The sequence below is a fragment of the Poecile atricapillus genome, chromosome Z (genome assembly GCF_030490865.1).
Source record: "Poecile atricapillus isolate bPoeAtr1 chromosome Z, bPoeAtr1.hap1, whole genome shotgun sequence".
Taxonomy (NCBI): Eukaryota; Metazoa; Chordata; class Aves; order Passeriformes; family Paridae; genus Poecile; species Poecile atricapillus.
The window spans coordinates 1,369,991-1,397,190 of NC_081289.1; the positions used below are offsets into that span (position 1 = coordinate 1,369,991).

A 27,200-nucleotide genomic window follows, 5' to 3' on the forward strand; every position below is an offset into this window, starting at 1 on the left:
CCCAAATGGGGTGGAAGAGCCCTCTGGGAGCTGGAGTTGGTGCCAGCACAAACAGGGTGTGCTGGGCCAGTGGCCTGGAAAAGGAATTGGTTGAAAGGGCATGAAAATAGCAGGAAAAGGGAGGAAGGTGGTGGTTTTCCCTTTGCTCTGGCAGAGGATGGAAAGGGAATTGGGCTCTGGCTCAGCGAGATTTATTTGGGCTCCAGGAGAGCTGGAGAGGGACTGGGGACAAGGCCTGGAGGGACAGGACACAGGGGAATGGCTTCCCACATTCCCAGAGGGATGGATGGGATCTGGGGAAGGAATTCCTGGCTGGGATAGAATTCCCAGAGAAGCTGTGGCTGCCCCTGGATCCCTGGAAGTTTTCCAGGCTGGGTTGGACAGGGCTTGGAACAATTTGGGATACTGGGAGGTGTCCAGGAGTTGGAACTCAATGGAGCTGGAACTTCCCACCCAAACCTGAGTGTGTGACCCCTCCTCACCTGCTGCAATCCCCAGGGAATGGGGAGCTGAGCCCCTGCCCATTCCCAGCTTTTCCAGGCTCTCCACAGCTCTCAAAGCTGCAAAGAAATCACCCAAGCAGATGCTGCAATTTGCATTTTATTAAATTAAACACTTAAACCTCTCAGCCTCTGCTCCAAACAACACCAAGAGTCCAAATCCACACAAATCCCTCGAGGTGGTGGGGAAGTACATCCAGTCCTTGCTCTGATTCCGTGGATTTGGAGGATCCCAAAACAATTCAGGCCAGTTTTGTCCAACTTTCACCAGGAGGTTTTTCATGCAAGCACAGAGCAGCCAGGGATTCTGGATCTGTCTCCCACAGCTGGATAGCAAAATCGGGATTTTAGCCAATGCCATGACATTTCCAAGAGTTCATGGAGCTGGAAAAATCTACTCCCACAGCAGCAGGACCTCATCAGACTGAACCTGCAATCAGCATTTAAGTCTCATTTTAGACTCAGAGTGCCAATAAAAGATAAATGTGCTCAGGGATGTTGAGTCTTAAGCTGCCAAACTGGAAACTTTGTGCCATTTCTCCTACTTTTTGTCCTTTCATCAGAATTATCCCAAAATCACCAGTGAGGTTTTGGGATGTGTTGAAAATTGTCTGCTTCAAAAAAGGGGTAAAAACACTGAATCCAGAAATACACACAAACCCCACAGGACCACGATAACCAAAGCAGGACCAGGCTCAGCAATGCCAGATGGAAAAACCGGAGCAGAATCCCTCCAAAATCATCTCCAAAGTGTCCCATGGGCAGCTGAGGAAAATCAGAGCATTCCCAGCTTATCCAGGAGCACCAATCTGAGGAAAAGTCATTTTCCAGGAAACCTTCACCCTGTTCAGTTCCAGATTCCAGGTCCCAGCTGGGTTTTAGGGACCCTGGTGAGGCAGCAGCAGTGAATTTCCCTTCAGCCACCCTAAACCTTAAAGAAACTCCTAAAAAAACTCTGGCAAAGGAGTCACTGGGAAAAAATAAAAATTCCAGTTATTCTCCTGCAGCTCACTTTGAAAAAGACACAACTATTCACACAGCATCCACTGCCACAGCACCAACTGGGCAATAAAAAACATCTTTATTACAGGTACTTCTGTTCATTAGCATAATTTATTTTAAAAAAACCAACAAAAAACTCCTTCAGGATCTTCTCTCACTTTTGGCAAGTTGCTGAATCTCTTTATCTCTGCTAAAAACACCAAAGTTTGTGCTCACAGATGGTTTTTGGCCTGTTCACCCTCACGGCTCCAGGGATGTTACGGACAAAAATCCCTTCAGCGGGACTAAAAACTTTGTGGAACAGTTTCTACTGGTCCCAGTTTGCTCCTTCCCCTACAAAACCAGTTCTATCACCTCTGTCCTGCCCTGCCCCTCAGGTGATGCCATTCCTGCTCCTAGGAATTCTCATTCCAGCCTTACCCGAGCTGCCAATTCTCACCACGGCTGCTTTTCCCCTGCCAATCCCTCCAACCACAAACGGGCTCAGCATTCCCAAAACCTGGATTCTGGTTTATTTCCAGGGCCTGTTCTGGATGCTGGTCCTGTGGGAGCGGCTGCTCAGGGATCCCACGGTGCCAGCAGAGCTGGGGAAGCTGGGGTTGCTCCTCGCCGATGAGAGTTTGGAATCGTGGCTGGAGACGCCGCGGGTGAGGCGACCTGCAGGGGGAAAAAACAACCCCAAATCAAAAATAAATTGTTCATAAATTGTGGTTGTGCCATTTCTGGATGTGTCCAGCCAGCTTGGAGCAGCCTGGGATAGAGGAAGTGTCCAAGGTGGGATGGAGGGGGTTTAAGGTCCCTTCCTGAAATTTTTCCTTTTGAAAAATTCAAATTTTCACGTTTTGAACTTGGATTTCTCGGTCTCCTCTGAGCTGAGGTTTTTTGGGATATTTCTTCATGGGGAGTTCTGTTTATTTCAGTTCTTTGGGGTCAGGAGGAAAACTCTAAAGCTCATTAGGATCTTGTTAATTAGGATGTTATCACAAAACTTGGCAGGCTTTTCCAGACTTTCTGCACAAGTTTAATTTACTTTAACTTTGTCTTCTTTGGCTCTGATGGCACAAAACAGCTCTGAACCACATGGTTATTTTATCTTTATATCTATTTTTATTTAATTAACAATAGACATGTGTATTGCTTTCATATATTAACAAATCAGTTTTTTATATCTACTTACGTAATTAAAACTGCAACTAACACTCAGCCAATCGCTCTTTGTGCTTTTAAAAACTGCAGAATCGTGGAGAAGAAGGAGGGAGAGCTAAAAACTACACTTTTTTTCTTCCATCTTTATGTATTAAACACTCTAAAATCTCTATTTTTCACTTCAGTGACATGCTAAACATTTTACTAAACTTTCTACTTAATTTTTTACAAATCTTGCTTTTTTTATTTTCCAAATCAGGGATATTTGGATGCTCTTCTGTCGGCTACAAATAAGATTAATAATTTTAAAAATAATAATGAATAAGATTAATTTTAATTAAGAATAACTTAATAATAATTTATTATTATAATTACTTAGTATTATTTTATTAATAATTTAATAATTTAAATATAATTAATAATATTAACTTTGATTAATAATAATTTAATAAGTTATTACATTTATTTAATAATAATTTCTTAATAATTTAATAATTGAATAATCATTAATAAGATTAATTTTAATAAATAATAATATAATAATTTATTACAATATTTATTTAATATATTAATAATGTAATAATTTGAATAATAGTTAATAATATTAATTTAATTAATAATAATTTAATATTAATTTATTACTATATTTATATAAAACATTTAATATTTTTATTTTATTTATTTATTAATAATTTAATAATAATTTATTATTATATTTATTTAAAAGTTTATTAATGATTTAATAATTTAAATAATAATTAATTAATATTAATGTAATTTATAATAATAATAATTTATTATTCTATTTCTTTAAAAATTATTTAATAATAATTTTTATATTTATTTTAAAATAATTTAATAATAATTTATTATAGTATTTATTTAAATTTTATTAATATTTTAATAATTTTAATAATACTTAATAAGATTAATTAAATTAATAACAATTTATTATTATATTTATTTAATAATAATGTAATAATAGTTTCATTACATTTATTTAAAAGTTATTTAATATTTTTATTATATTTATTTAATAATTTATTTCATAATTTTTATTATATTTATTTAATAATTTAATAATATATTTATTTAATAATAATTAATAATAAAAATAATTATTAATACTTTTTTTGCGGGGGAGAACAGGACAAACAGAGAAACCTCTCTCCATTTCTGGATCCCTCCACCTTCCCACCGCAGCACTCCGTGGACGTGAGACACTCACTGGCAGCGTCTGAAGGGAGCTGCTCCTCGGCCAGGTAACGCCTCAGTTTCTGCAGATCATCGGCAGAAAACCTCCACCTGTTCTCGGCGCGCGCCGGCGGCGCCCTGGGAACCGCTCTCCTGCGGGCGCTTCCCCCCGGAGCCGGCAGCTGGCAGGAGGCCGGGAGCGTGCCGGTGATCAACCCCTCCGGGATCTTCTGGGCAAGGACCTTGAGGCCTGCGGGGACACGGGGCTGTTATCCCAGCTGGATGGGGCAGGAGGGAGAAGACACGAGGGATTCGTGGAGCTGGAGGTCCTGGAAGTTGGGATGGAGAAATGTGGGGAGCAGGAGAAGGGGGAATTCTCTGTCCCTGTGCCCTGTTGAGGTGAGGTCTCACATGGAGTCCGGCTCTGGGGACACAGCAGCAGCACCTGGAGCTGCTGGGGAGAGGAATCCAGAGGAATCCATGGAGCTGCTGCAGGGCTGGAGCCAGGCTGGGAGAGCTGGGAATGCTCCCCTGGAGAAGGGAAGGATCCAGGGAGAGCTTCCAGCACATTCCAGGGCCTGGAGGGGCTCCAGAAGAGCTGGAGAGGGACTGGGGACAAGGGATAGAAGGACAGGACACAGGGAATGGCTTCCACTGCCAGAGGGCAGAGATGGATGGGATTTTGGGAATTGGGAATTCCTGGCTGGGCTGGAATTCCCAGAGCAGCCCCTGGATCCCTGGAATGTCCAAGGCCAGGCTGGACAAGGCTGGGAGCAGCCTGGGATGGTGGAAGGGTTGGAACTGGACGATCCTTCAGTTTCATCCCATCCCATCCCATGGATCCCATGGATCCCATCCCATAATTCCACAATCCAAATCTTTCCCATCTCCAGCTCCCCCATCCCTGCCCCAGGGGGTCTCGGGGCGCTCTCCCAGCCCCACGTACCCCCAGATAACATGAAGAGGTTCTCGAAGCCCCTCTCACACATGGTGGTGGCCGCCTGGCTCGCCAAGCGCTCGTCGTTGTCGTAGACGATGATGATTTTCCCGTGGGCGTTTTTCTGCCGTGGGGATCGTCAAGGAACTTAAAAAGAGGATACTGAAGCATTTTAGGAAGGAAAAAAGAGGGAAATAAATGGGATTGGAGAGGGAAAGACTCCGTAGTTGGGAATGTCTTGATTAATTCCCGCTGGATCCAGCATTGCTTGAGGATTGGGAATGGCAACAGCCCCTTTGTTCACAGCCTCCCCTCGGAATCAACAACCTGGGAATGCTCAGCCCAATCCCACTTCATAATCCTCTCGCTGTCCCCAGTCCCATCAAGGTGCTGACAGGAAGCCAAAGGATTTGATGGATGCATCCCTGGAGCAGCCAAAATCCTGGGAAATGCCGAATCCAGGCAGCTCCCAGCGGAGTCAAGAGGAGGAAGCGGAATCCGGATGGAGGAAGTGGAGCTGCAGCAGGAAACTCCTGTTTTGGGATCCCTCATTTTGCTTGGATAAGCTCCAGTTGATTTTGGGAGCCCCCCCGACCCGTTTTCCATGGAAAGGATACATATTCCAGAATATTGTTTGTGTAGGGATTCATGGTTCTGGATAACGTTGCGATGGGGTAGGAATAAGCTGCAGAATGGAGGGAAAAAAAACAGGGAAAAATCATCCAGAGGCTCGACATCTCTGAGCTGGGATCAGCTCATCCCTTCCCAGGAAGGGGGAATGTGCTGGAAAAGCACTGGGAAGAGGAATTTTGGTGGGAAAATGGAGAAATTAAAAGGATTTTGGCTTTCATTAGCCTGAACAACCTGAAGTCTTCAAAATACTTTCAAAATGCCAGCGTTTAGTGCTGGTGAAATCAATGGAAACACAAGGAATGTGCTCGGGTTTTTTTCCTGTCTTGGGGTATTTTGAAATTATTAAATTGTTAATGTTTATTAATATAGTACATAGAATTAATTCTATATTTAATTGAATGATAAATTGTTTTCATTATTAATTAATTATTAATAATAATGAATTAATCAATGTAATCTATTAATAATTAATTTAATTAATTAAATTTATATTGTTTTATATTTATAGTTCTATATTTATATATAGAAATATTTTTATTTTTATTATAATATCTATATACTAATATATTTATAATATTAATAATTAATTTAATTAATTAAAACCATGGAATGCTGGGGTGGGAAGGTGTAGGGATCCAGAAATGGAGAAACGTTGTCCTGTTGTCCCAAAAAAAGAGGTGTTAATCTTATTAATTATTATGATTAAAATTATTAAATTATTACTAAATTAATTATTAATTATTAATAATTAAATAATTTAAGTGATTGAAATAATCTAAAGCTAAAAGAGCTCAAGTCACGACCTAAAAGTGAAATAAAAATCTCAGAAATGATCCATAAATTAATCCGGTGATGTCCCAGCTGGGAGAGAAAAATAAAAAATAAATTAAAAAATAAATAAAAAATAAATAAAAAAATATAAAAATAAATAAAAATACAAATTCCAAGATGTGGGAATTGGAATGCAGGGATTGTGGCGGGGCTGGGGCCGCTCACCTCCCACGATGTGACACTGCTCGTAGGCGTCGCGGTCCCGCACGTCCAGCAGCAGGAAGGGACAGTCGGGGTACGGCGTCTCCCTGGCCTGGCTCTCCTCTTCCTTCGGAGAATCCTTCTCCAGGTCCAGCTCCCCAACCCCGCTGATCACGCTGGGAATGGACACAGGAACAGGGAACGGGGCTGAGAATCACTGCAGCAGCTCCGGGGATGGGGAGGGGAGGGAAGAGGGGAAAAGGGGGCAAGGGAAAAGAAAGGGGGAAAGGAAAAGAAAAGGGGAAAGGAAAAAGGAAAAGAAAGGGGGAAAGGATGGAGAAAGGATGGAGAAAGGATGGAGAAAGGAGGAGAAAGGAGGAGAAAGGAGGAGAAAGGAGGAGAAAGGAGGAGAAAGGAGGAGAAAGGAGGAGAAGGAGGAGAAGGAGGAAAAGGAGGAAAAGGAGGAAAAGGAGGAAAAGGGAGGAAAAGGGAGGAAAAGGGAGGAAAAGGGAGGAAAAGGGAGGAAAAGGGAGGAAAAGGGAGGAAAAGGGAGGAAAAGGGAGGAAAAAGGAGGAAAAAGGAGGAAAAAGGAGGAAAAAGGAGGAAAAAGGAGGAAAAAGGAGGAAAAAGGAGGAAAAAGGAGGAAAAAGGAGGAAAAGGAGGAAAAGGAGGAAAAGGAGGAAAAGGAGGAAAAGGAGGAAAAGGAGGAAAAAGGAGGAAAACGGAGGAAAACGGAGGAAAACGGAGGAAAAAGGAGGAAAAAGGAGGAAAAAGGGGAAGGAAAAAAAGGGAAGGGGAAGGGGAAGGGGAAGGGGAAGGGAAGGGGAGGGGAGGAAAGGGGAAAGGAGAGGGGAAAGGAAAGGGGAAAGGAAAGGGGAAAGGAAAGGGGAAAGGAAAGGGGAAAGGAGAGGGGAAAGGAAAGAGGAAAGGAAAAAGGAAAGGAAGCTTGGCTTGCTTTTCTGGGAATTCTATTCCAGCCAGGAATTCCTTCCCAATATCCCTGCACCACTTTGAAGCCATCCTCTGTGTCCTGTCCCTCTGTATCCACACAAAAACACCACCAGGAATTGTGCAGTCCCCAAAATTCCGGAATGTGAGGGCCTGGATGGAATCCCAACACATTTCCTTCTCAGACCACCAGCAGGTGACAACATCGCCTTGCTGCCTCCAGCCCAACCCATTCCAACAGGAAATCCTTCCAACCCCTTCCCTCTCACCTACAAACCCAGCCTTTAATGAGAAATACAATTTAAAAATTTAATTTAAAAATATAATTAAATTTAAATTTGAGCCAGGCTCAAATCAACGTCTTCCAAAGACAGGAATGTTGGGGTCAGAGGCACAGAAAATGTGATTTTATCTGTGACAGCTGGCTCTGACACCCAAGAGAGCTCTGAATTTCACAGAACACCACAGAGACAGCTGGTAAAATTCCATAGAGAAACTGGGAATGTCGGGGGGTGTGTTAAGAGTTTTCTTAGGGCACTGGGTGAAAAAGTTCAAAAATAAGAAAATAGTTTTAGAATTTAGAAAATTTTAAAGAAATTTTAGAATTTTTAAATTTTAGAAAATAAGAGTGTTGTGCTTTCTCCTTCTTCATCTTCTTCCTCTGAGGGATTTTGGGTAATAATGAGGGATTGGAATTTAGAAAAATTTAAAGAAATTTAAGAATTTTTAAATTTTAGAAAAGAAGAGTGTTGTGCTTTCTCCATCTTCTTCCTCTGAGGGTTTTTGGGTAACAATGAGGGATTGGATAAAGTGTGGGGTCATTGGGTCACTAAGAAAAACAACTTATTTGCCATTTGTTAATTGGATAAATAGACACAAAAACCATTTGTTAACCATTTTACACCTCTCTTAGTGCTCCTTGTACTCTGTAGAAATGTAATAAAGATAAAAGAAGAATAAATGAGCCTGAACAAGAGAAAACCACCTCAGTTTTGGGGCAAATATCCTGAATTATCCCACCCAGATGATGTTTTGGTGAGGCACCTCTGCAGCGTGGAGCGATGGGATTCTCCAGCTCCGGAGTTGTTGAGGAACAGGACGGGGCTGGCCATGCCCTCAGGGCTCCCTTGGTCGTTTTTTGTCCCCTCTGTGTCGTCACCTGCAGAGTCTGGGGACACCAGAGGACACCAGGAGTTAAGGAGGAGGTAAACAAGAAGGTTTTAAAGGGGAGTTTCTATTCCTGGAAAGAAAAGTGTGACAGCTTTATTATCGTCATCCTCTTAACGAGGAGAATTTATCCTCAGCCTCTTATTTAAAATAATGAAGAGCTGACAGGTTTTTTTTGTTTTGTTTTTTTTATTTTAAAGGTTCGAGGTTTCATTTGAAGAAGTCAATAAAATAGAATTTTCAGTTCTGTGGGTTCTAGGAATTGAATATTCAATTCAATCTATGGACTGTGTTACTACCACAGAACTGCCAGCACGAGGCTTTTCCTACTTGCAAGCCTTTCTTTTTTAATTTAATTTATTTTTTAGGTATTAAAAAACCCTAAATTTTTAGGAAATTCTATTCCCAGCCTGGAATTGCTGCAGGTCACAGGTTTTATTTATTTTACTAATTTATTTATTTACTTAATGTATTTTATTTTATATTTTTATTTATATACTTACTTTCATAGAATTTATTTTTTTGTTTTCATTTATATATTTACTTTAATACAATTTCATTATTCTTTTATTTCTATTTATATATTTACTTCCATATAATTTCATAATTTTTTATTTTTATTTATATATTTACTTTCATATAATAATTATTTTATATTTTTTATTTTTATTTATATATTTACTTTCATATAATTTCATTATTTTTATATTTTCTATTTTTATTTATTTTAATATAATTTCATTATTATTTTTATTTTATTTAATATAATTTCATTATTATTTTATTTTAATATAATTTTAATTTTTTATTTATATATTTATTTTAATATAATTTCATCATCATTATTTTTTATTTCATTTAATTTATTTTATTTGAATATAATTTCATTATTTTTATTTTATTTTAATATAATTTCATTACTATTTTTATTTCCTATTTTCATATATTTATTTTAATATAATTTCACCATTATTTTTTATTTCATTTATTTTATTTGAATATAATTTCATTATTTTTATTTTATTTTAATATAATTTCATTACTATTTTTATTTCCTATTTTCATATATTTATTTTAATATAATTTCATCATTATTTTTATTTCATTTATTTTATTTTAATATAATTTCATTATTTTTTATTGTATTTTATTATAATTTCATTATTTTTATTTTCTATTTTTATATATTTATTTTAATATAATTTCATCATTATTTTTTATTTCATTTACTTTATTTTAATATAATTTCATTATTTTTATTGTATTTTATTATAATTTCATTATTTTTATTTTCTATTTTCATATATTTATTTTAATATAATTTCATCATTATTTTTTATTTCATTTATTTTAATATAATTTCATTATTTTTATTGTATTTTATTATAATTTCATTATTTTTATTTTCTATTTTCATATATTTATTTTAATATCATTTCATTACTTTTTATTTTACTTTAATATAATTTCATTATTATTTTTATTTTCTATTTTTATATATTTATTTTAATATAATTTCATTACTTTTTATTTTAATATAATTTCATTATTATTTTTATTTTCCATTTTAACATATTTATTTTAATATAATCTATTTTTTATTTTTTTATTTTAATTTCTACATTTACTTTAACACAATTTAATTATTATTTTTAAATTCTCTTTCCCCGCTGACCAAGCGGTGCCAGCTCTGCCCCTTTCCCCCCCTCAGCTGTCACCTGGCAGCTCCTGCAGCTCCTCCTTTGTCACCTCCAAGGTTTCATTGGACAGAGAAGCCACCTGGAGCACCTGCAGGACACAAAAACACCTAAAAACTGATCCCCACAGCCCAAGAAAAACAATCCAAGAGGAAAAAAAACATCCCAAATCCACAGAATCCCCCCTTTCAGCATCCCCAAGTTTAACCTCCCTTTTCCTTCTCACAATTTGGGTTTTTTTCCCCCAGTTTGAAGCAGTTTTCTTGAACCAGCACCCCCCAGCTCTTTATTTCCTGAGCCATTTTTCACTTTTTATTTTTTAAATATTAAAAAAAAAAGCTTTTAAATAAAAACTGCTTTGAAATAAAATAATGCACAGCAAGCCTTCAAGTCCCAACTGCTCACCCTCTGCAGTTAAACCTGAGCTCAGGGAGGGCTTCAGACCCAAAACTCAGATTTAGGCGCTGTTTTACACCTAATTTTGACTTTTGCAGATGCCTGAAGATCCTTCTGACTTAATGGACAAATAAAATAAGGAATAAAATTCAAAAACTGAGCCACCACAAACTTTTAATTTGGAATTAAAGGCATTTGGCCGCTGTGGAAATGAATGATTTGCTTCTATTAAAGGCAGGAAGGAGCCAGGACGGAATAATTACAATTAAAGCTGAATAATTACAGAGGAATTTTTTTTATTCCAAGGAAAAATGCTGCTCCTAAGAGATTTTTGGAGTTCAGAGAGGGATTTGTACCTACCAACTGAGCAAAAGTTGTCACCTTCAGCCTTTTAAACAGCTCATCCTTTTTATACCTGTAATCTTCAAAAACAAAACAAAGAGGACAAGGTGAATTTTCAGTTTATTCCCAGTTTTGGTTTTTTTAGGTCATGGCTTAATCCCAGCTTTTTTCTGGGATTCTTCTGCAGCCAGGCAGGAATTCAGGGCAGGTTTGTGGTGAAGGATGAGAGCAGCAAACCTGGAGACTTTGTGAAATGCCAGTTATAAAGAGAGATTTTAATTAATACCAGTTATAAAGAGAAATTTTAATTAATGCCAGTTATAAAGAGAGATTTTAATTAACACCAGTTATAATATCATATAATAATAATCGTATTTTTATATATTATTATCTGGCCCAGATATGATGAGGTGGAAGAGGCAGATTTAGTTGCTTTTAATTTAGACTAAAACTGAAGTTTAGTTTTTTAGTTTAGACTCAAATATGGATTTATGTTTTCCATAAAGCAGTTCAGGAATTCCCCCCTTTCCCTGCTGTTCTTTGGAGCCCCAAAGCTCCTTAAACCAATAGATTAATTTACCTGAATTTTTAATTTGTGTCAATTACAGCAGGATCAGAGCATGGGGCATCCTGTCTTTGCAAAAATTGAGTTAAACACGCGGGTTTCATCTTAATTAAAAAAAACCACCAGGATTTTATCATTTATCTGACAATTAAATTCTGATTTCTTTCATTTGATCCCTCAAGGAAGGGATAACCGACACAAGAAACTAGACTAATTGAGTCTTAATGGCTAATTAACACAAGAAACCGCACTAATTGAATTTTAATCCTGCAGACGAAGCTCAGGGAGGAAGAAAACCGAGCAGGGCTGCTGGCAAAGATCCAGAGCAGAGATTCCCAGAGCTGAGGATCTGATCCCATCCAGATCCTGGAGAGGCAGAGGGGAAAAAAAAAAAAAACCTCCTGGAGGGAAACAAAAGGTGTGAGGAGGAGGAGGAAAGAGAAGCCAGGATATCGGTAGGAACATCTTGCTACGGAATAACCTCTCCTGGGAAGAAGCAAGGGGAGCTTTGTTCCTTTGGGAAATGCCAGGCTGGGAAGGAGCTGGTGCCTCTCCAGCTCCCAGGGATAACGATGGAGAGCGGGATCTTTGGCAAATCCACTCAGTTCAAGGATTCTAAATCCTCTAAAACCATCTGCTGAATGCTCCGTTAGCTTGGGGGAGATGAGGGGGAAGGGTTCCAATGTGAATTCCTGCAGCCACCACACACACAAAACAAAAAACCAAATATTCCCATGGGATTTGCTGGTGGAAATTCCCAAGCTGAGTTGTGTTTAGAATGCTGGAGGCAGAGGTCTCTTCCCAACTCATTCCAAGTTCCCAAATTCAACGTCCTACCCCCTGAATCATTTTCAGCAGGCTGCAAAACGAGCAGCTCTTTGCTCCTCACAAGGGAGGAAAAGGAGCCCTTCCAAAATAGCCACCAAAATAAAATAAAATACAGCAAAATATTCCAAAATAAACCACGGGGCTGAAGCACAGGAGGTGCAGAAATTGGACTGGAGGATGAGGAGGTGCAGAAACTGGATTTCAGGATGTCAGCTCACTGGGAAATGACCCTCGTGGCTCTTGCAGAACCACCTGGTTTCAAACCTTGAGCTGAGGTTGTTAAATCCTCCTTTAACTCAAAAAAAAAAAAACCCCAAATTATCTCCTGTAATCATTTCCCTTTCCAGCTGCTCAAGGATTAAAATTGCCCAGCCAAGGTCAAAAAAAAGAGCCTTTCTGTCATGGCAAATAAACTTCACTGAGAAGGACAAATAAAAGCAGCGAAGCTTGGGAAGCGCTGGATGGATAAAACCACCAGCAAAAAATTTGGCTCCTGAGTGGCTCCTTCCCACCTCAAATAAGGAATTTTCATCCCCAAAAAAAACCCCTCTTTGCCCTAAATCTTGCCTTTTCCACCCAAAATGCTTTCCCAGAGAGCTCGGAAGCGCTGCCTGCAGCTCCAAAAGCAACCCCACGTACCCGGTCCGGTCCTGGCGGATCCGTTGGGATTTTCTGACATGGTTTTGCTGGGAATGGTTCTGTTTTCCCAAGGATGGGCTCCTCAGGGCTTTGGAGAGGAGGGAAAGAGCAGCAGAGAGGAAGGAAGAGCGTCCTCCAGTCAATCCTCCAAAGGATGGCTCAGGGTGGGCGCAGCTCTTGAATTTTTGACGGCGTGGATTTAAATCTCTCACGTTACATAAGGGACAGAGAGGTGCCTGTGCTGGGGATTTAAATCTGCATCCAAAGGGTGTCATCTATCCCTGAGAAACCAAGGGGGAGAGATTCCTCCACTCCCTGGGAACACAAGGTGTCCATTCAGCCTGCAGAGAATGAGAAAGTTCCTCCCTGGCCTCCGAAAAAAAAAATAAAATAAAAAAAAAAAGGAGGGAATGAAAGAAGCGCGTGGAACAGATCTGGGGGGAGATTGGAAAACCCCCAAAGAAATAAAAACAACAAACCCAAGATTTTCAACAGAAATAAAAAAAAAAAAAGAAGAAAAGCAGTGTCCAGCACTGAAATCTCAGTCAACAGAGGCTTTTGGAAAGCTTGAGGTCATTCCTCTTTTCATTTTCTGCTCCCCTCCCCAAAGACCTGCAGTGTTTGAGAAATAAAAACCCTGAACTCAACAAACAAACCACAAACAAAGGCTGGTTCTGCACAAAAAAATTCCCTCACAAATAAAAGTGGGGCTGAGAACTAAACCTGGACGTTTCAAATCTTAATTAATGCTCAATAATGGAGGTTTCAGTTCAACTTGGGGTTTTTTTTTCGCCTCCACAAACGCAGCTTTGAGAGGTTGAAGGGTTTTCCTGGCTCCTTAGGTGAGAATAATCTGGGAATAAAGTCATAAATCACTGGTTTTATTGGGAAAAATATTTGAAAAGCTTGGTTTTGGTGGGAAAACGGTGAAATAAAAAGAATTTAGGCTTAGATTAGCCTGAACAACCTAAAGTCTTCAAAATACTTTCAAAACGCCAGCGTTTAGTGCTGGTGAAATCAATGGATTACAAGGAATGTGCTTGGGTTTTTCCTCTCTTGGGGTATTTAAATAAAATTGAAATTATCTAAAGATAAAAGAGTTCAAGTTGTGACCTAAAAGTGAAATAAAGTCTCAGACATGATCCATAAATCTTCCCAGATGAGTCTAGCCTGGATTTCTTAGCTCAGAGAACTTCCAAGAGCAAAATCCAATACCAAAACTGCACAAAGAAGGATCTGGAAGATTCCTGCTTGGATTTTTAAATTAAATCTGTGGAGATTTCCAAGGAAAACCCTCTGGAATTCATCTCCTGCTCTTCTGAGTTTTAAACCACCCCATTTTTAACCCATCCTGCTCTTCCCCAGGTACTCACTTCTTTTGATCTCTTCCAATTTTTCCATGTATTTTGACAAACTATTTCCTGTAATGAAAAAAAAAAATCGATTTATTACAATTATTTATTTATTAGGGGTTTGCTTCAGGCCCATTAAGGCTTAAATTTTAATTGCTTTGAAGGAAGGAGTTGTTTGTTGTAGAGCCTCCTTCACATTGACAATAAAAAGTAGAAAAATGCCACAATTTTCCTCTTTTCTCTCAAGGAAAGTAGAAAAATTCAAGGATTTGCTGTTCCTTCCCCATCACTGACATCCTTGACAAAGATACAGGAAAATCCACGGATAGAAATTCCAAGAACAGTAATTTCTATGGGAACCACCACAACAGAACTTGACTCAGTTTAAACCTATTTAACCTCTAAATTCTTCTTTAAAAAAAGTACAGTAGGAAAAAAAAAATAAACAAGTTTTAAGACAACAAAGACTTGAAAGTTATTTTAAAAATAACTTTTTTATGCGGTCATCTACGCACAGAGGGTTTAATCTCAATTTTCAGGGGGGGTTCAAGGTGGTGTGTGAAGATAAATACACTTAAATACACAAAAATATATATATAAAAATACACATTAATCTCTAGAGCTCATGTTTGTTTAAATTTCACCTTTGAAGGAAAACTGTCAGCAGGAAATTTTTATAAGCTGCAAACATTCGGTGAGACAAATCATAAGCACTGTAAGGATTTTGCAGTGTTGAGGTAAATTAGCTCAGGGCAGAGGTAATTAAGACATTAATTATATTTTTTCTGTCATCCTACATCCATTTTGGGTGGTTTTATCCCACAACAATTTCACTTACCAGTATCCAGACGAGTTTTTATATGTTGATATTTGGGATTCGTGGGGATGCGCCGGGTTAGAAGCTGTTTCAACATGGAAAAGATGAGAAGCCAAAATTAAAAAATTAAAAAAAAAAAAAAAAAAAGGTAGAAAAATGAGAAGAAAATGCGATTTGAAGGGGTTTAAGAGACAGAAAAACCAGCGAGAAATTCCGGAATCTCCATCTGGGTATTAAACCCCGCTGATTTAAAGGAGAATTTCTCCCGTTTTCTCTCCCCGCGGAGCTCTCCCGGCTCCGGGGGCTGCATGAACCATCCCCCCGCCTTTCCCCCGTGTCCCCCCTCTCCTCCCGGAGGATGTTGAGAAGGGAAGGCCCCTCACGGTACCTGAGGGTCGCCGAATCCGCCCCGAGCCGACATCTCCCCTCAGCGCCACTCGCCCGCTCCGCCCGTCCCTCACGCGCGGCCGCGCTCCCGCCTCCCGCCCACCCCGCAACTACGCCCTCCGCCATTGGCCGCCCGCCGCGCCCTCAGCCAATCAGAGGCCGCGCAGCGGGGAGCGCGCGCGTCGCCCGGCAACGGGAGGGACGCGGCGGGCGGGAAGCGGCGGGGAGGAGAGGGCAGGGACTGCGCATGCGCGTTGAGTTGACCACGCCCACCCCCGGCCCCGCCCCGCCGGGAGAGCGCGATGGCGGCGCGCGCCCGCGGCAGCACCTGAGCCCAGGTGAGAGCGGCGCGCGTGCGGGGTCGCGGCCACGCCCCCTCCCCGCCGGGCGCGAGCGCGGAGGCTCCGCCCCCCCGCGCGCGCTCAGGGAGGGGGCGTGGCCTGAGGGGAGGGGGCGTGGGGGGTTCCGGGTTTGCGTTTGTGGGCGGGGCTTATTAGGGTGTGGCCAAGGGGGCGGGGCTTGGGTGGGTGTGTCCCTTCATGTGGGCGTGGCCACAGCCTTGGACTGCCATTGGCTCCCTGAGCCACGTTGGGGTCACAACCCCTCCAGACCCCAAAAAACCCCTGATCCCTCCCCCAGTGACCCCATGACCCCCTCAGCCCCCCAATGACCCCATAACCCCCCCTCAGACCCCATAAACCCCCTCAGGCCCCCCAATGACCCCCTCAGCCCCGCAATGACCCCATAACCCCCCTCAGACCCCATAACCCCCCTCAGGCCCCCCTCAGACCCCATAACCCCCCTCAGACCACATAACCCCCCCTCAGGGCCCCCAGTGACCCCATAACCCCCCTCAGACCCCATAACCCCCCTCAGGCCCCCCAATGACCCCATAACCCCCTCAGGCCCCCAAATTACCCCATAACCGCCCCCTCAGCCCCCCAGTGACCCCACAGCCCCCCCTCAGGCCCCCAATGACCCCATAACCACCCTCAGGGCCCCAAATTACCCCATAACCCCCCTCAGACCCCATAACTCCCCTCAGGCCCCCCAATGACCCCATAACCCCCCTCAGCCCCCCAGTGACCCCATAACCCCCCTCAGGCCGCCCAATAACCCCATACCCCCCTCAGCCCCCCAGTGACCCCATAACCCCCTCAGGCCCCCAAGTGACCCCACAGCCCCCCCTCAGGCCCCCAATGACCCCATAACCCCCCTCAGACCCCATACCCTCCCTCAGCCCCCCAGTGACCCCATAACCCCCCTCAGGGCCCCCAATGTTCCCCCTCAAACCCCAAATGAGACCGAGGTTCCCTCTCAGATCCCAAACTTTGCTGGATCTGCCATCCTGGGGACATGGAGGTTCTGGGAACGGGGGAGTTTTGGGTTTTTGGAATTGGGGGAGTTTTGGGTTTCTGGGAATGGGGGAGTTTTGGGATTCTGGGAATGGGGAAATTTTGGGTTTCTGGAAATGGGGAAGTTTTGGGGTTCTGGAATTGGGGGAGTTTTGGGATTCTGGAATTGGGGGAGTTTTGGGGTTCTGGCAATGGGGAAAATTTGGGGTTCTGGGAATGGGGGAGTTTTGGGGACATGGAAAGTTTTGGGGTTCTGGGAATGGGGGAGTTTTGGGATTCTGGGAATGGGGGAATTTTGGGTTTCTGGAAATGGGGAAGTTTTGGGGTTCTGGAATTGGGGGAGTTTTGGGGTTCTGGCAGTGGGGAAAATTTGGGGTTCTGGGAATGGGGAAGTTTTGGGGTTCTGGCAATGAGGGAATTTTGGGTTTCTGGGATTGGGGAATTTTAGGGACATGGAGGTTCTGGGAATGGAGGAATTTTGGGTTTCTGGGAATGGAGGAATTTTGGGTTTCTGGAAATGGGGAAGTTTTGGGGACATGGAAGTTTTGGGAATGGGGGAATTTTGGGTTTCTGGGCATGGAGAAGTTTTGGGGTTCTGGGCATGGGGGAGTTTTGGGTTTTTGGAATTGGGGGAATTTTGGGTTTCTGGACATGGGGGAGTTTTGGATTTCTGGGAATAGGGGAATTTTGGGGTTCTGGGAATGGGGAAGTTTTGAGGACACGGAGCTGCGTTCTGTGGGAGCCCTGTGGGAATTTGGGAATCGCGGAGTGACTCCCGGCCGTGTCCCGCAGGATGAAGGAGTGGTGGCTGCAGGTGGGGCTGCTGGGCGTGCCCCTCCTCGCCGTCTACCTGCACATCCCGCCCCCGCAGCCTTCCCCGGCACTCCGCTCCTGGAAATCTTCCGGAAGCTTCTTCACCTACAAGGACCTGAACGTCTTCTACAGAGGTGACGGAGCCGTCCCGCGGTGGCCATGGGGACATCCCGAAAACTGGGCAGGGTGGGGACACATCCCGGTTTTTGCTCTCCTGGATCGGGCAGGGATGGGTGAGAACGTTCCACCGGGGAAAGTTGGCTCTTGTTGGGAAGGATCCCAAGAGCCTCCGATGGATTCCAACGTGGAAAAGACACTGGAAACCCTTTTAACAGCAGCGCAGAGGCTGCTGGAATTAATTTGAGCTAATTAAATCCCTGGAATGATCATGGAGCCGGTGAGGTTTCCCAAGGGAAGCTGCAGTGGGAATCAAACCCATCCCTGGTTTTGGGGAGCAGAGGGAGAGGCGGATTCCCAAGGGGATGAGCAGCAATTCCCATCCTAGAAGGGAGGAATTTTGGGAAGAGCTGACTCGGAGGTGTCCCGTTCTTCTCCCTGCAGATTCCAGTGGCGCCGTCGGCAGCTCCGACGTCGTGGTGCTCCTGCACGGCTTCCCGACGTCCAGCTACGACTGGAGCAAGGTGAGAGTGTTGGAATCCGACAGCAAATCCCAGGATTTTCGGCTCCTGGGAATGAGCAGGCAGCAGAGCAGGGGTGGGAGGCTCCAGAGGAGAATTCCTGATTTCTCCTGGAGTCACATCACTGTGTCCCTCTCCCAGCGTAAAATCTGAGCTTTTTCCTCATCCCACAGCAAACAGCCACAAAAATTCCGTGGCTTTTTCTGGGGGATCTTGGGAAATTTTGACCTCCCGCTGTTTCCTTGTTTTTTTCTGGGGGATCTTGGGAAATTTTGACCTCCCGCTGTTTCCTTGGCTTTTTCTGGGGGATCTTGGGAAATTTTGACCTCCCGCTGTTTCCTTGGAGCCGGGGTGTTCTCCTGGCACGGTGGCGAGGAGCACGTCCATCCTGCAGCCGTTTCCATCCTCTGCTCCCTCTGGATGCTTTTCCAACGCGTTTCTCCTCTTCCCAGATCTGGGAAGGGCTGACCCAGCGCTTTCACCGGGTGATTGCCCTGGATTTCCTCGGATTTGGATTCAGCGACAAGCCCGTGAGTACCCCGCCACCAGGATTGTCCCGGCTGCTTTCGGCACAGCGCTCCGGAAAATCGGTTTTTGCCATCCAAGAGTTTTTCCTTGGATTTCCCTCTGGAAAAGGGATAAGAAAGTGGAAGGGTTGTGGTGGACCTGGGTTTGGTGGGACTCCAAAACGCACCTGGAGCCCTTTGGAGCGTGGACAACGCTCTGGCGGCTTCCACGGGATATCCCGAGCGCCGAGGCCGCGGGAGCGAGCCGCTGCTTTCCTTATCCCGTGTTTCCACATTCCTCAGAGCCCAAACGTTGCTGGAGCTGCTGGGGATGTGGAGGTTCTGGGAATGGGGGCGTTTTAGGATTCTGGGAATGGGGGAGTTTTGGGGTTCTGGGAATGGGGGAATTTTGGGGACATGGAAAGGGATTACAGGAATGGGGGAGTTTTGGGGACATGGAATTTGGGTTTGGAAATGAAGGAGTTTTGGGGACATGGAAAGGGATTCTGGGAATGGGGAAGTTTTGGGATTCTGGGAATGGGGGAGTTTTGGGGTTCTGGGAATGGGGGGACTTTTAGGGACATGGAAAGGGATTATGGGAATGGGGGAGTTTTGGGGTTCTGGGAATGGGGAAGTTTTGGGGTTTTGGGAATGGGGAAGTTTTGGGGTTCTGGGAATTGGGGAGTTTTGGGATTCTGGGAATGGGGGAGTTTTGGGGACATGGAAAGGGATTATGGGAATGAGGGGAGTTTTGGAGACCAGGAAAGGGATTATGAAAATGGGGGAGTTTTGGGATTCTGGGAATGGGGGAGTTTTGGGATTCTGGGAATGGGGGAGTTGTGGGGTTCTGGGAATGGGGGGAGTTTTGGGGTTCTGGGAATGGGGGAGTTGTGGGGTTCTGGGAATGGGGGGAGTTTTGGGGTTCTGGGAATGGGGGAGTTTTGAAGACATGGAAAGCAATTATGGGATATTCATCCTGGAACATCTGCTGCCTCTGGCTCTCACCAGGACCCCTCTCCCATTTTTTGGCAGAGACCCCACGGCTACTCCATCTTCGAGCAGGCCACGATTGTGGAGGGGCTGCTGCGCCACCTCGGGCTCCGGCACCAGAGGATCAACCTCCTGTCCCACGATTACGGGGACACGGTGGCCCAGGAGCTGCTCCACAGGTCCCTGCCGCCCCTCCTGCCCTCTCCTGTCCCCTCCAGGATGATTTCCAGCAGATAAGTGGAAGGACGTGGCGCAGAATTCCCCCCTTTTCCCGCCGCCTCGGGCGTCTCGTCCGTCCCAATTCCCGAATTTCCCGAGGAGACGGAGATGATCCGCCACAATCTGAGCTCGTGCCGGGTCGTTCCTGGGAGCTGGCGGAGGTTTGGTTGGGTTTCAGCTTCTGCTCTGCTGTCCCCAGGTATGAGCACAATAAAACCGGGAGCATCCTGATCAACAGCCTCTGCTTGTCCAACGGAGGTGAGGATCCACCGGGGCGGGGGGATCCAGGGGATCTGGGGGGGATCCGTGGGATCTGGGGGGATCCAGGGGATCCGTGGGATCCACGGGATGGGGTTTTGTGGGATGGGGATCCATGGGATGGGGATCCACAGGATGGGGATCCACGGGATCTGGGGGATCCAGGGGATCTGGGGGATCCACAGGATGGGGTTTTGTGGGATGGGAATCCATGGGATGGGGATCCGTGGGATCTGTGGGATCCACAGGATGGGGATCCACGGGATGGGGATCCATGGGATCTGAGGGGATCCATGGGATCTGGGGGGATCCATGGGATCTGGGGGATCCACGGGATGGGGATCCACAGGATCTGTGGGATCCACGGGATGGGGATCCACGGGATGGGGATCAATGGGATGGGGATCTGTGGGATCCATGGGATGGGGATCCACGGGATGGGGATCCACAGGATCTGTGGGATCCATGGGATGGGGATTTGTGGGATGGGGATCCGTGGGATCCACAGGATGGGGATCCGTGGGATGGGGTTCAATGGGATGGGGATCCACGGGATGGGGATCAATAGGATGGAGATCCATGGGATGGGTGTTTGTGGGATGGGGATCCGTGGGATCTGTGGGATCCACAGGATGGGGATCCGTGGGATGGAGATCAGTGGGATGGGGATCAATGGGATGGGGATCCACAGGATGGAGATCCATGGGATGGGGATCAGTGGGATGGAGATCAGTGGGATGGGGATCTGGGGGATCCACGGGATGGGGATCCATGGGATCTGTAGGATCCAGGGGATGGGGATCAGTAGGATGGAGATCCATGGGATGGGTGTTTGTGGGATGGGGATCCACGGGATCTGTGGGATCCACAGGATGGGGATCCGTGGGATGGGGATCCACAGGATCTGTGGGATCGATGGGATGGGGTTTTGTGGGATGGGGATCTGTGGGATCTGTGAGATCCACAGGATGGGGATCCATGGGATGGGGATCTACGGGATGGGGATCCACGGGATGGGGATTCGTGGGATCCATGGGATGGGGATCCACGGGATGGGAACCCACGGGATGGGAACCCACGGGATGGGTTGGCCTTCCCATCTCCATCACCCCAATCCCACGGACTGCGATCAAGGCGCTGTAATTAACCAGGAGCACCAATCCTGGTCTCCCTGGGCCACTTCCGTGGCTCCGTGCAGGGGGGACAAAGCGGGAGAGGCGGAGCGGAGCGCTGCCGGCGTCCCAGCTCCGTTCTCTGATCCCTTCCAGGGATTTTTCCCGAAACGCACTACCCCCGCTTCATCCAGAAGGTGAGCTGCTCTCGTCCTGCTCCATCCCAAATAAACGCCCCTCGGAGAGATGGGAAAAGCTCTCCGTGGATTTATCCAGGTGGCCGATGCCGAGTTGTGCTCTCTCCTTTCTTCCCAAAGCTCCTCGTGGATGGGGGGCTGCTCTCCCCCGTCATCCTGCGGCTCATGAACTTCTTCTTCTTCTCTGGAGGGTGAGCCGGCTCTCGGGGGCGCTGGGCACAATCCCTGAGGGTGTGAACCAAGTGGGGAAAGGGAAAATGCGGGAATTGGAAAGGAATTCTCGGCTGGGAGGGTGAGGAGACCGCAGAGTGGAATTCCCAGAGAAGCTGTGGCTGCTCCTGGATCCCTGGAAAAGTCCAAGGCCGGGCTGGAACACCGCGGGATAGTGGGAGAGGTGTCCCTGGCCATGGGTGGGGAGGGAATTCTTTAATTCCCTTTAATTTATAATTAAATAAACAATTTAATTCCCTTAAATTCCAAACCATTCCGTGATTCCAGAGCAGATTCCCTGGCGCTGTCCCCAGAGAGCTGGGATTGACCTCTGGACCATTCCATCTCCACACTGGCCCAGGACTTCACTTCAACAACAAACCAAACTTTTCCCTGGACACTGAAATCCTCCTCTCCCACAAATGACCCCTGCACCATCAGATTTTTCTATTTTTAGCAGTGTTAAAAATGTTTCTCCCCCCAAAAAAAGCCTTTTGAGGCCATTCAACATTTATCCCAACTTATCCTGGGGACATCTCAACGCTCAGAGTTTTGCTGTGGAAACTGGAAGTGCTGGAATTTTTTCCCCTCTGTTTTTTTTTGAGTTTTTGAGCGGTTCCCTGACACTGGAATTTGTCTCTCCGAATCCCATTTTTTTTCCCAGGCTCAGAGCAGTTTTCGGGCCCTACACGCAGCCCTCCCAGGCGGAATTCTGGGATATGTGGACGGCGGTGCGGAATAACGACGGGAATCTCGTTATGGACAGGTACCTCAGCACCAATTCCCGCATCAGCTTGGTGTCACACCGGCTCCGAGCTTCCCAGAGCTCAGCCAGGCTTCTCCAGAACCTTCCAGCTGCTTCTTTTGGAGTCTGGGATCAACTCTACATCCCAAAAAAAAGGAGCTGGGGGGTGATGTTGGAGCAGGGATTCTCTGGGATGACGCGAGGCAGGGAAATGAAGGTTGGAGTTGGATCTGAGATGATTTTTTCTTTGGAAAAGCTTGGATTTTGGGAGGTTTGGCAATGATTTGAGCTCAACCTGTGACGGATATTTGAGCAGATTCCCCCCAACATCATCCCAGGAGAGATTTGAACCTTCCAGGCCATTCCCAGAAGTCCCAATCCCAAATCTTCAGCCTGGGAATTTCAGAAGGGACACGTTTCTTCCAGTCTGTGGCTTTTAGAAGGGTCTTGGGCTGGTGGCTGAGCTCAGTTCCGTGTCTCCCCTTCCCTAGGTGGGAGAAGGGAGTGGCTGAACCCGGGGATGACGGTCCGGTGCTGCTTTCCCACGGGAGACGCAGATCCCACCTGGAATTTTGTGTCCGTGGCCCAAATTCCAGGCTGGGCGGCATCCACGGCGTAACGACGACTTTTCCTTCAGTATTTTGCAGTACATAAACCAGAGAAAGAAGCACAGAGAGCGCTGGGTTGGGGCTTTGACGTCTACCTCGGTCCCACGTGAGTAGGAATCCATTCCTTGACCCGCTGGGATTTTTGAGAATTGCGCCGGCTCCTTCCATCCACCTCTGGTTTTTCGGAGCTCAGATCCAGTTTTCCAGCTGAGATAACGTGCCCTGGCTCACAGCTGCTTCTCCAAGTGCTGCTCCAGGGAAGTTGAGGAGTTTTTCCAAGCCCCAAAAAAAGCTGGGAACAAACCCAGGGGTTGGAGGCTGAACTTGACCCTGGGGCAGAGCGGAGATGGTTTGTTCAGGGCTCCACTGGAAGCTTCCAGAGCTTTGTGTGAGGAGGGAACACTCCTGGAGGTCTCCTTGGGGATGTTCCAATGAGTGAATCCATGAATTTATGGATAGGAAAGCTGTGGCTGTGCTTCCCTTGCAGTGCATCTCATCTACGGCCCCCTGGATCCTGTGAATCCACACCCCGAGTTCCTCCAGCTTTACAAGTAAGACAAAAAGTGGGAAATTTTAACTTCTTAAAAAAATTCTTTTTAGTTTCTCTTGATTCTGCTGTACTTCTTTTCACTCCTGGATTTCTCAGTCTCCTCCTCTGAGCTGAGCTCTTTGGGGATATTCACGGGGAGTTCTGTTTATCTCAGTTCTCTGGGTCAGAAGAAAACTCCAGAGCTCGTTAGGATCTTGTTTCTCTTGTGTTAATTAGGATGTTATCACAAAACTTGGCAGGTCTCTCCACACTTTCTGCACAAGTTTAATTCATCTTGTCTCTTTGGCTCATTTCAGCTCTGATGGCACAAAATGGCCCTGAACTACGCAGCTCTTTTATCTTTATACTTATTTTTACCCAATTAACAATAGACATGTTAATTATTTTTCTTAATGACCCAATGACCCATCACCTGTGTGCTGCACTGTGACATTTTCTGTCCAATCACCTGCTATTACCCAAAAACCTCTAGAAGAAGAAAATTAAGAAAGAAGGAAAAGAAACAACATTCTAAATCCTTCCATCTTGTTTTCTATTTTTTAAACTAGTTTAAACTCTAACTTTTTCACTCAGTGACTTAAGGAAACTTTAATTTACACACTCACACTTTCAGCTTTTCTATCTCACTTTAACATTTGTTTTCATGCATCACCATGAAAACACACCCATAATTTTCATGTTGTGTGAATTTTAGTGGTTTTCTGGATCTCAGCCATCAGAGACAAGGGCTCACACTCTGTGTCTCAGCCTCCAGCAGGAATGTGCAACCGGGGCTACACTCGGATATTTTTCCTGGCTATTCCTCCAATTCCATCCTGCTGGAAGCTGTTTTTAATTCCCACTCATTGTGTTTAATTAACACATTAAAGAGTGTTAATTCCCACTCTCACCTGCACAGGCAGTTTGGAAGTTGGTTCTGCATTTTAGGCACCAAAACGAGGATTTTCGGTCGATGCCGTGCTCTGTTTTAAATCCACACAGGGAAGATTTGTTTCCTGAGGAAATCTCCCTCCTCACTCCAAACTAACCTGCACTTGGAAAGGACCGGCTGGAGCTGCTCCAGGCCTTTTTTTTTAATCCCAAAAAAGTGGCAGAATCCTTGGCTGCAGCAATTCCCTCTGTTTTTCCCCACCAGGAAGGTGCTTCCCACGTCCACGGTGTCGGTGCTGGATGATCACATCAGTCACTACCCCCAGCTGGAGGATCCCACGGGATTTCTCAATGCCTACCTGAACTTCATCAACTCCTTCTGAGCTGCTGCAGCTCGGTTTTCGTTCTAAGCAAAAGAATCAGGCTTTGGGGGCAGGAAAAACAAACAAACATGGAGTTTTCTCTCCCACATCCAACACGGTGCTTGCAGCCTCGTCCTGGGTTGATAAACTGAGTTAAATCCTTGGAGAGCTGGAAAAATGAGGGGAAAAGCAGGATGCTGGCAGCTCTTCCAGCCCTGCACTGCCCTTTTTATCCAGCTTGACTCTATTTAGAGAGGCAGAGGTTTAAATGAACATTAAATCACAATTTCTTACTTGGTTGCCCTGACTTGGGAAGAAACAACCAACAGGCAGAGGCAGAATTTCCCTGACAAAATTCCCTCCATCCCCCTCCTTTCCCGGTTTTCCAGATGGGATTTTCCCCCAGTTTGAACCCAGGAAAAGGCTGCCCTGAGGTTTGGTTATTACCTGACATAAAGCTCAGAGAATTGAATCTGCCTCAAGAGATGGAGTTTAATCTCTCGCTGTACATTGATTTTTCTGTGTGGAAGAAGAGACAGTCACAAAAATATTTCAAATTTGGAGGTCTGGGGTGGCTTTTAATTGTTGGGAATTTAATAGCATCCCTTTAGGAATAAGGGGTTTTTGTTTAATAAACAGCCATTATGGGCTGTTCTTTTCTGTACTGGAACAGACAGAATTAGAACAAAAAAAAAAATAAAATTTCTATTTTATTAACAGCAATTCATATGAATTCCACCACTTGAACCAGTGTTTATTTTTCTGTTAATAAAAAGCAATTTTGACAAAAAAAAACCTGATTCCATTTTTCCCTTCCCTGGTTGAGATTCCATAAGTTAGGTGGGAATGTGTCGGTGAGGACGAGGGAGGGGACACGGGAACGGCTCAGCGCCAGCCACTAACGCCATACAAAAGATTTCCCAAATTCAGGAATAAAAACTAAACATGCAGAAAAGACAGCCAGGAAAAAAAATAAAAATTAAAAAAAAAAAAAGAAAAAATAATAGAAAAGGAGGGAGGAATTCCAGGAATTTCAGCGCTGGAACTCTCAGCCCACGGAAGCCAGGATGACATCGACGGACGTCTCGTCCTTGCTCCTGACCGTCACCTGCATGGTCACACCGTCCCCAAGGGCCAGCCTGGACCTGACCAGCACGTCACAGCCACCTCTGTACACACCTGGGATGAAGGAACATCAGAGGTCACTCTGGAGAGCCCCAGGGATCCAGCCCTGATCCAGGGATTTCCTTCTCAGCCAGGATCGGGACCCCGTGGGATTCTCTGGGTTGGAAAGTTGGGAAAGGTCCTGGGGGTGGTGGTGGCAGGGGGGGGATGTGGCCAAGTGGGCAAGAGGGATGATGGGCACAGCCTCTCCTGAGGGACAGCCTGGAATTCTGGGAATTCAGGAGAGCCCTGGAGGAGCTGGAGCGTGTCCAGGGAAGGGAACGGAGCTGGGAAGGGGCTGGAGAATTCCTGAGGGAGATGGGAAGGGGCTGGAGAATTCCTGAGGGAGCTGGAGAATTCCTGAGGGAGATGGAGAATTCCTGAGGGAGCTGGGAAGGGGCTGGAGAATTCCTGAGGGAGCTGGGAAGGGGCTGGAGAATTCCTGAGGGAGATGGGAAGGGGCTGGAGAATTCCTGAGGGAGATGGGAAGGGGCTGGAGAATTCCTGAGGGAGCTGGGAAGGGTCTGGAGAATTCCTGAGGGAGCTGGGAAGGGGCTGGAGAATTCCTGAGGGAGCTGGGAAGGGGCTGGAGAATTCCTGAGGGAGTTGGGAAGGGGCTGGAGAATTCCTGAGGGAGTTGGGAAGGGGCTCATCCCAGAGAAAAGGGGGATCAGGGGGAATTTCTGGCTCTGCACAACTCCCTGCCAGGAGGGGACAGCCGGGGGGGATTTGGGATCTTATCCCAGGGAACGGGGACAGGAGGAGAGGGAACGGCCTCAGGCTGGGCCAGGGGAGCCTCAGGGTGGATTTTAGGGAAAATTCCTCCATGGAAAGGGGGGTCAGGCACTGGAAATGCCCAGGGCAGGGGGGAAGTGCCCATTCCTGGAGGGAATTCCCAGCCCTGTGGATGTGACACCTGGGGACAAAGTGGGGCAGTGGTGGCCTTGGCAGTGCTGGGAATGGCTGGGAATGGTCTGAGAGGGCTTTTCCAACCTAAACAATTCCATGATTCTGGAAGAATCTGTGGGTGCTGCAGGACAACTGAGGAACTTGAGAACAAGCAGCTCCCAGACAAACCCAG

At 45.5% G+C, this 27,200-nt stretch overlaps 3 protein-coding genes across 6 annotated transcripts in view; 1 reads left to right on the top strand and 2 right to left on the bottom strand.

Annotated features, from left to right (window-relative positions):
• LOC131573500 (centrosomal protein of 41 kDa-like) overlaps window positions 1-15,578 on the bottom strand; it is a 32,080-nt gene extending 16,502 nt beyond the window's left edge. The window contains exons 1-12 of one of the 4 annotated variants that reach the window (XR_009276205.1): window positions 15,524-15,578; window positions 15,157-15,220; window positions 14,340-14,387; window positions 10,953-11,014; window positions 10,218-10,287; window positions 8,377-8,500; window positions 6,409-6,560; window positions 5,397-5,464; window positions 4,789-4,903; window positions 3,877-4,092; window positions 1,923-2,159; window positions 585-930 (exon numbers count right to left, since the gene is read on the bottom strand). Coding sequence is in view for 2 of the 4 variants with exons in the window: in XM_058827507.1 (XP_058683490.1) it covers window positions 2,014-2,159; window positions 3,877-4,092; window positions 4,789-4,903; window positions 5,397-5,464; window positions 6,409-6,560; window positions 8,377-8,500; window positions 10,218-10,287; window positions 10,953-11,014; window positions 14,340-14,387; window positions 15,157-15,220; window positions 15,524-15,556 (1,098 nt within the window). In the remaining 2 variants the exon portion in view is untranslated. Of the gene's footprint in view, window positions 1-584; window positions 2,160-3,876; window positions 4,093-4,788; window positions 4,904-5,396; window positions 5,465-6,408; window positions 6,561-8,376; window positions 8,501-10,217; window positions 10,288-10,952; window positions 11,015-12,966; window positions 13,155-14,339; window positions 14,388-15,156; window positions 15,221-15,523 lie in introns of those variants that run through there. The other 3 variants (XR_009276206.1, XM_058827507.1, XM_058827508.1) reach the window with 3 other exon arrangements.
• A 191-nt stretch (window positions 15,579-15,769) lies between these two features.
• On the top strand, window positions 15,770-25,956 carry LOC131573723 (mesoderm-specific transcript homolog protein-like). Its single transcript, XM_058827933.1, has 12 exons — window positions 15,770-15,860; window positions 17,670-17,824; window positions 18,252-18,331; window positions 18,781-18,858; window positions 19,867-20,003; window positions 20,243-20,301; window positions 21,570-21,610; window positions 21,731-21,801; window positions 22,485-22,586; window positions 23,203-23,279; window positions 23,661-23,724; window positions 24,859-25,956. The coding sequence occupies exons 2-12, from the start codon at window positions 17,671-17,673 to the stop codon at window positions 24,974-24,976; spliced, it is 981 nt and encodes a 326-aa protein (XP_058683916.1). The 5' UTR covers window positions 15,770-15,860; window position 17,670; the 3' UTR covers window positions 24,977-25,956.
• Window positions 25,685-27,200, bottom strand: part of LOC131573722 (coatomer subunit gamma-2-like) — a 33,043-nt gene continuing 31,527 nt past the window's right edge. The window contains exon 24 of the mRNA XM_058827932.1: window positions 25,685-26,134. Coding sequence (XP_058683915.1) covers window positions 26,004-26,134 — 131 coding nt within the window. The 3' untranslated portion in view covers window positions 25,685-26,003. The remainder of the gene's footprint in view (window positions 26,135-27,200) is intronic.

What these genes read in the sequence shown, in the direction of transcription:
- LOC131573723 (XM_058827933.1), top strand. Translation starts at nt 17,671, where the DNA reads ATGAAGGAGTGGTGGCTGCAGGTGGGGCTGCTGGGCGTGCCCCTCCTC. An exon ending in CCTGAACGTCTTCTACAGAG is followed by an intron (nt 17,825 to 18,251) that starts GTGACGGAGCCG and finishes TTCTCCCTGCAG; the next exon opens with ATTCCAGTGGCGCCGTCGGC. An exon ending in TTCTTCTTCTTCTCTGGAGG is followed by an intron (nt 21,802 to 22,484) that starts GTGAGCCGGCTC and finishes TTTTTTTCCCAG; the next exon opens with GCTCAGAGCAGTTTTCGGGC.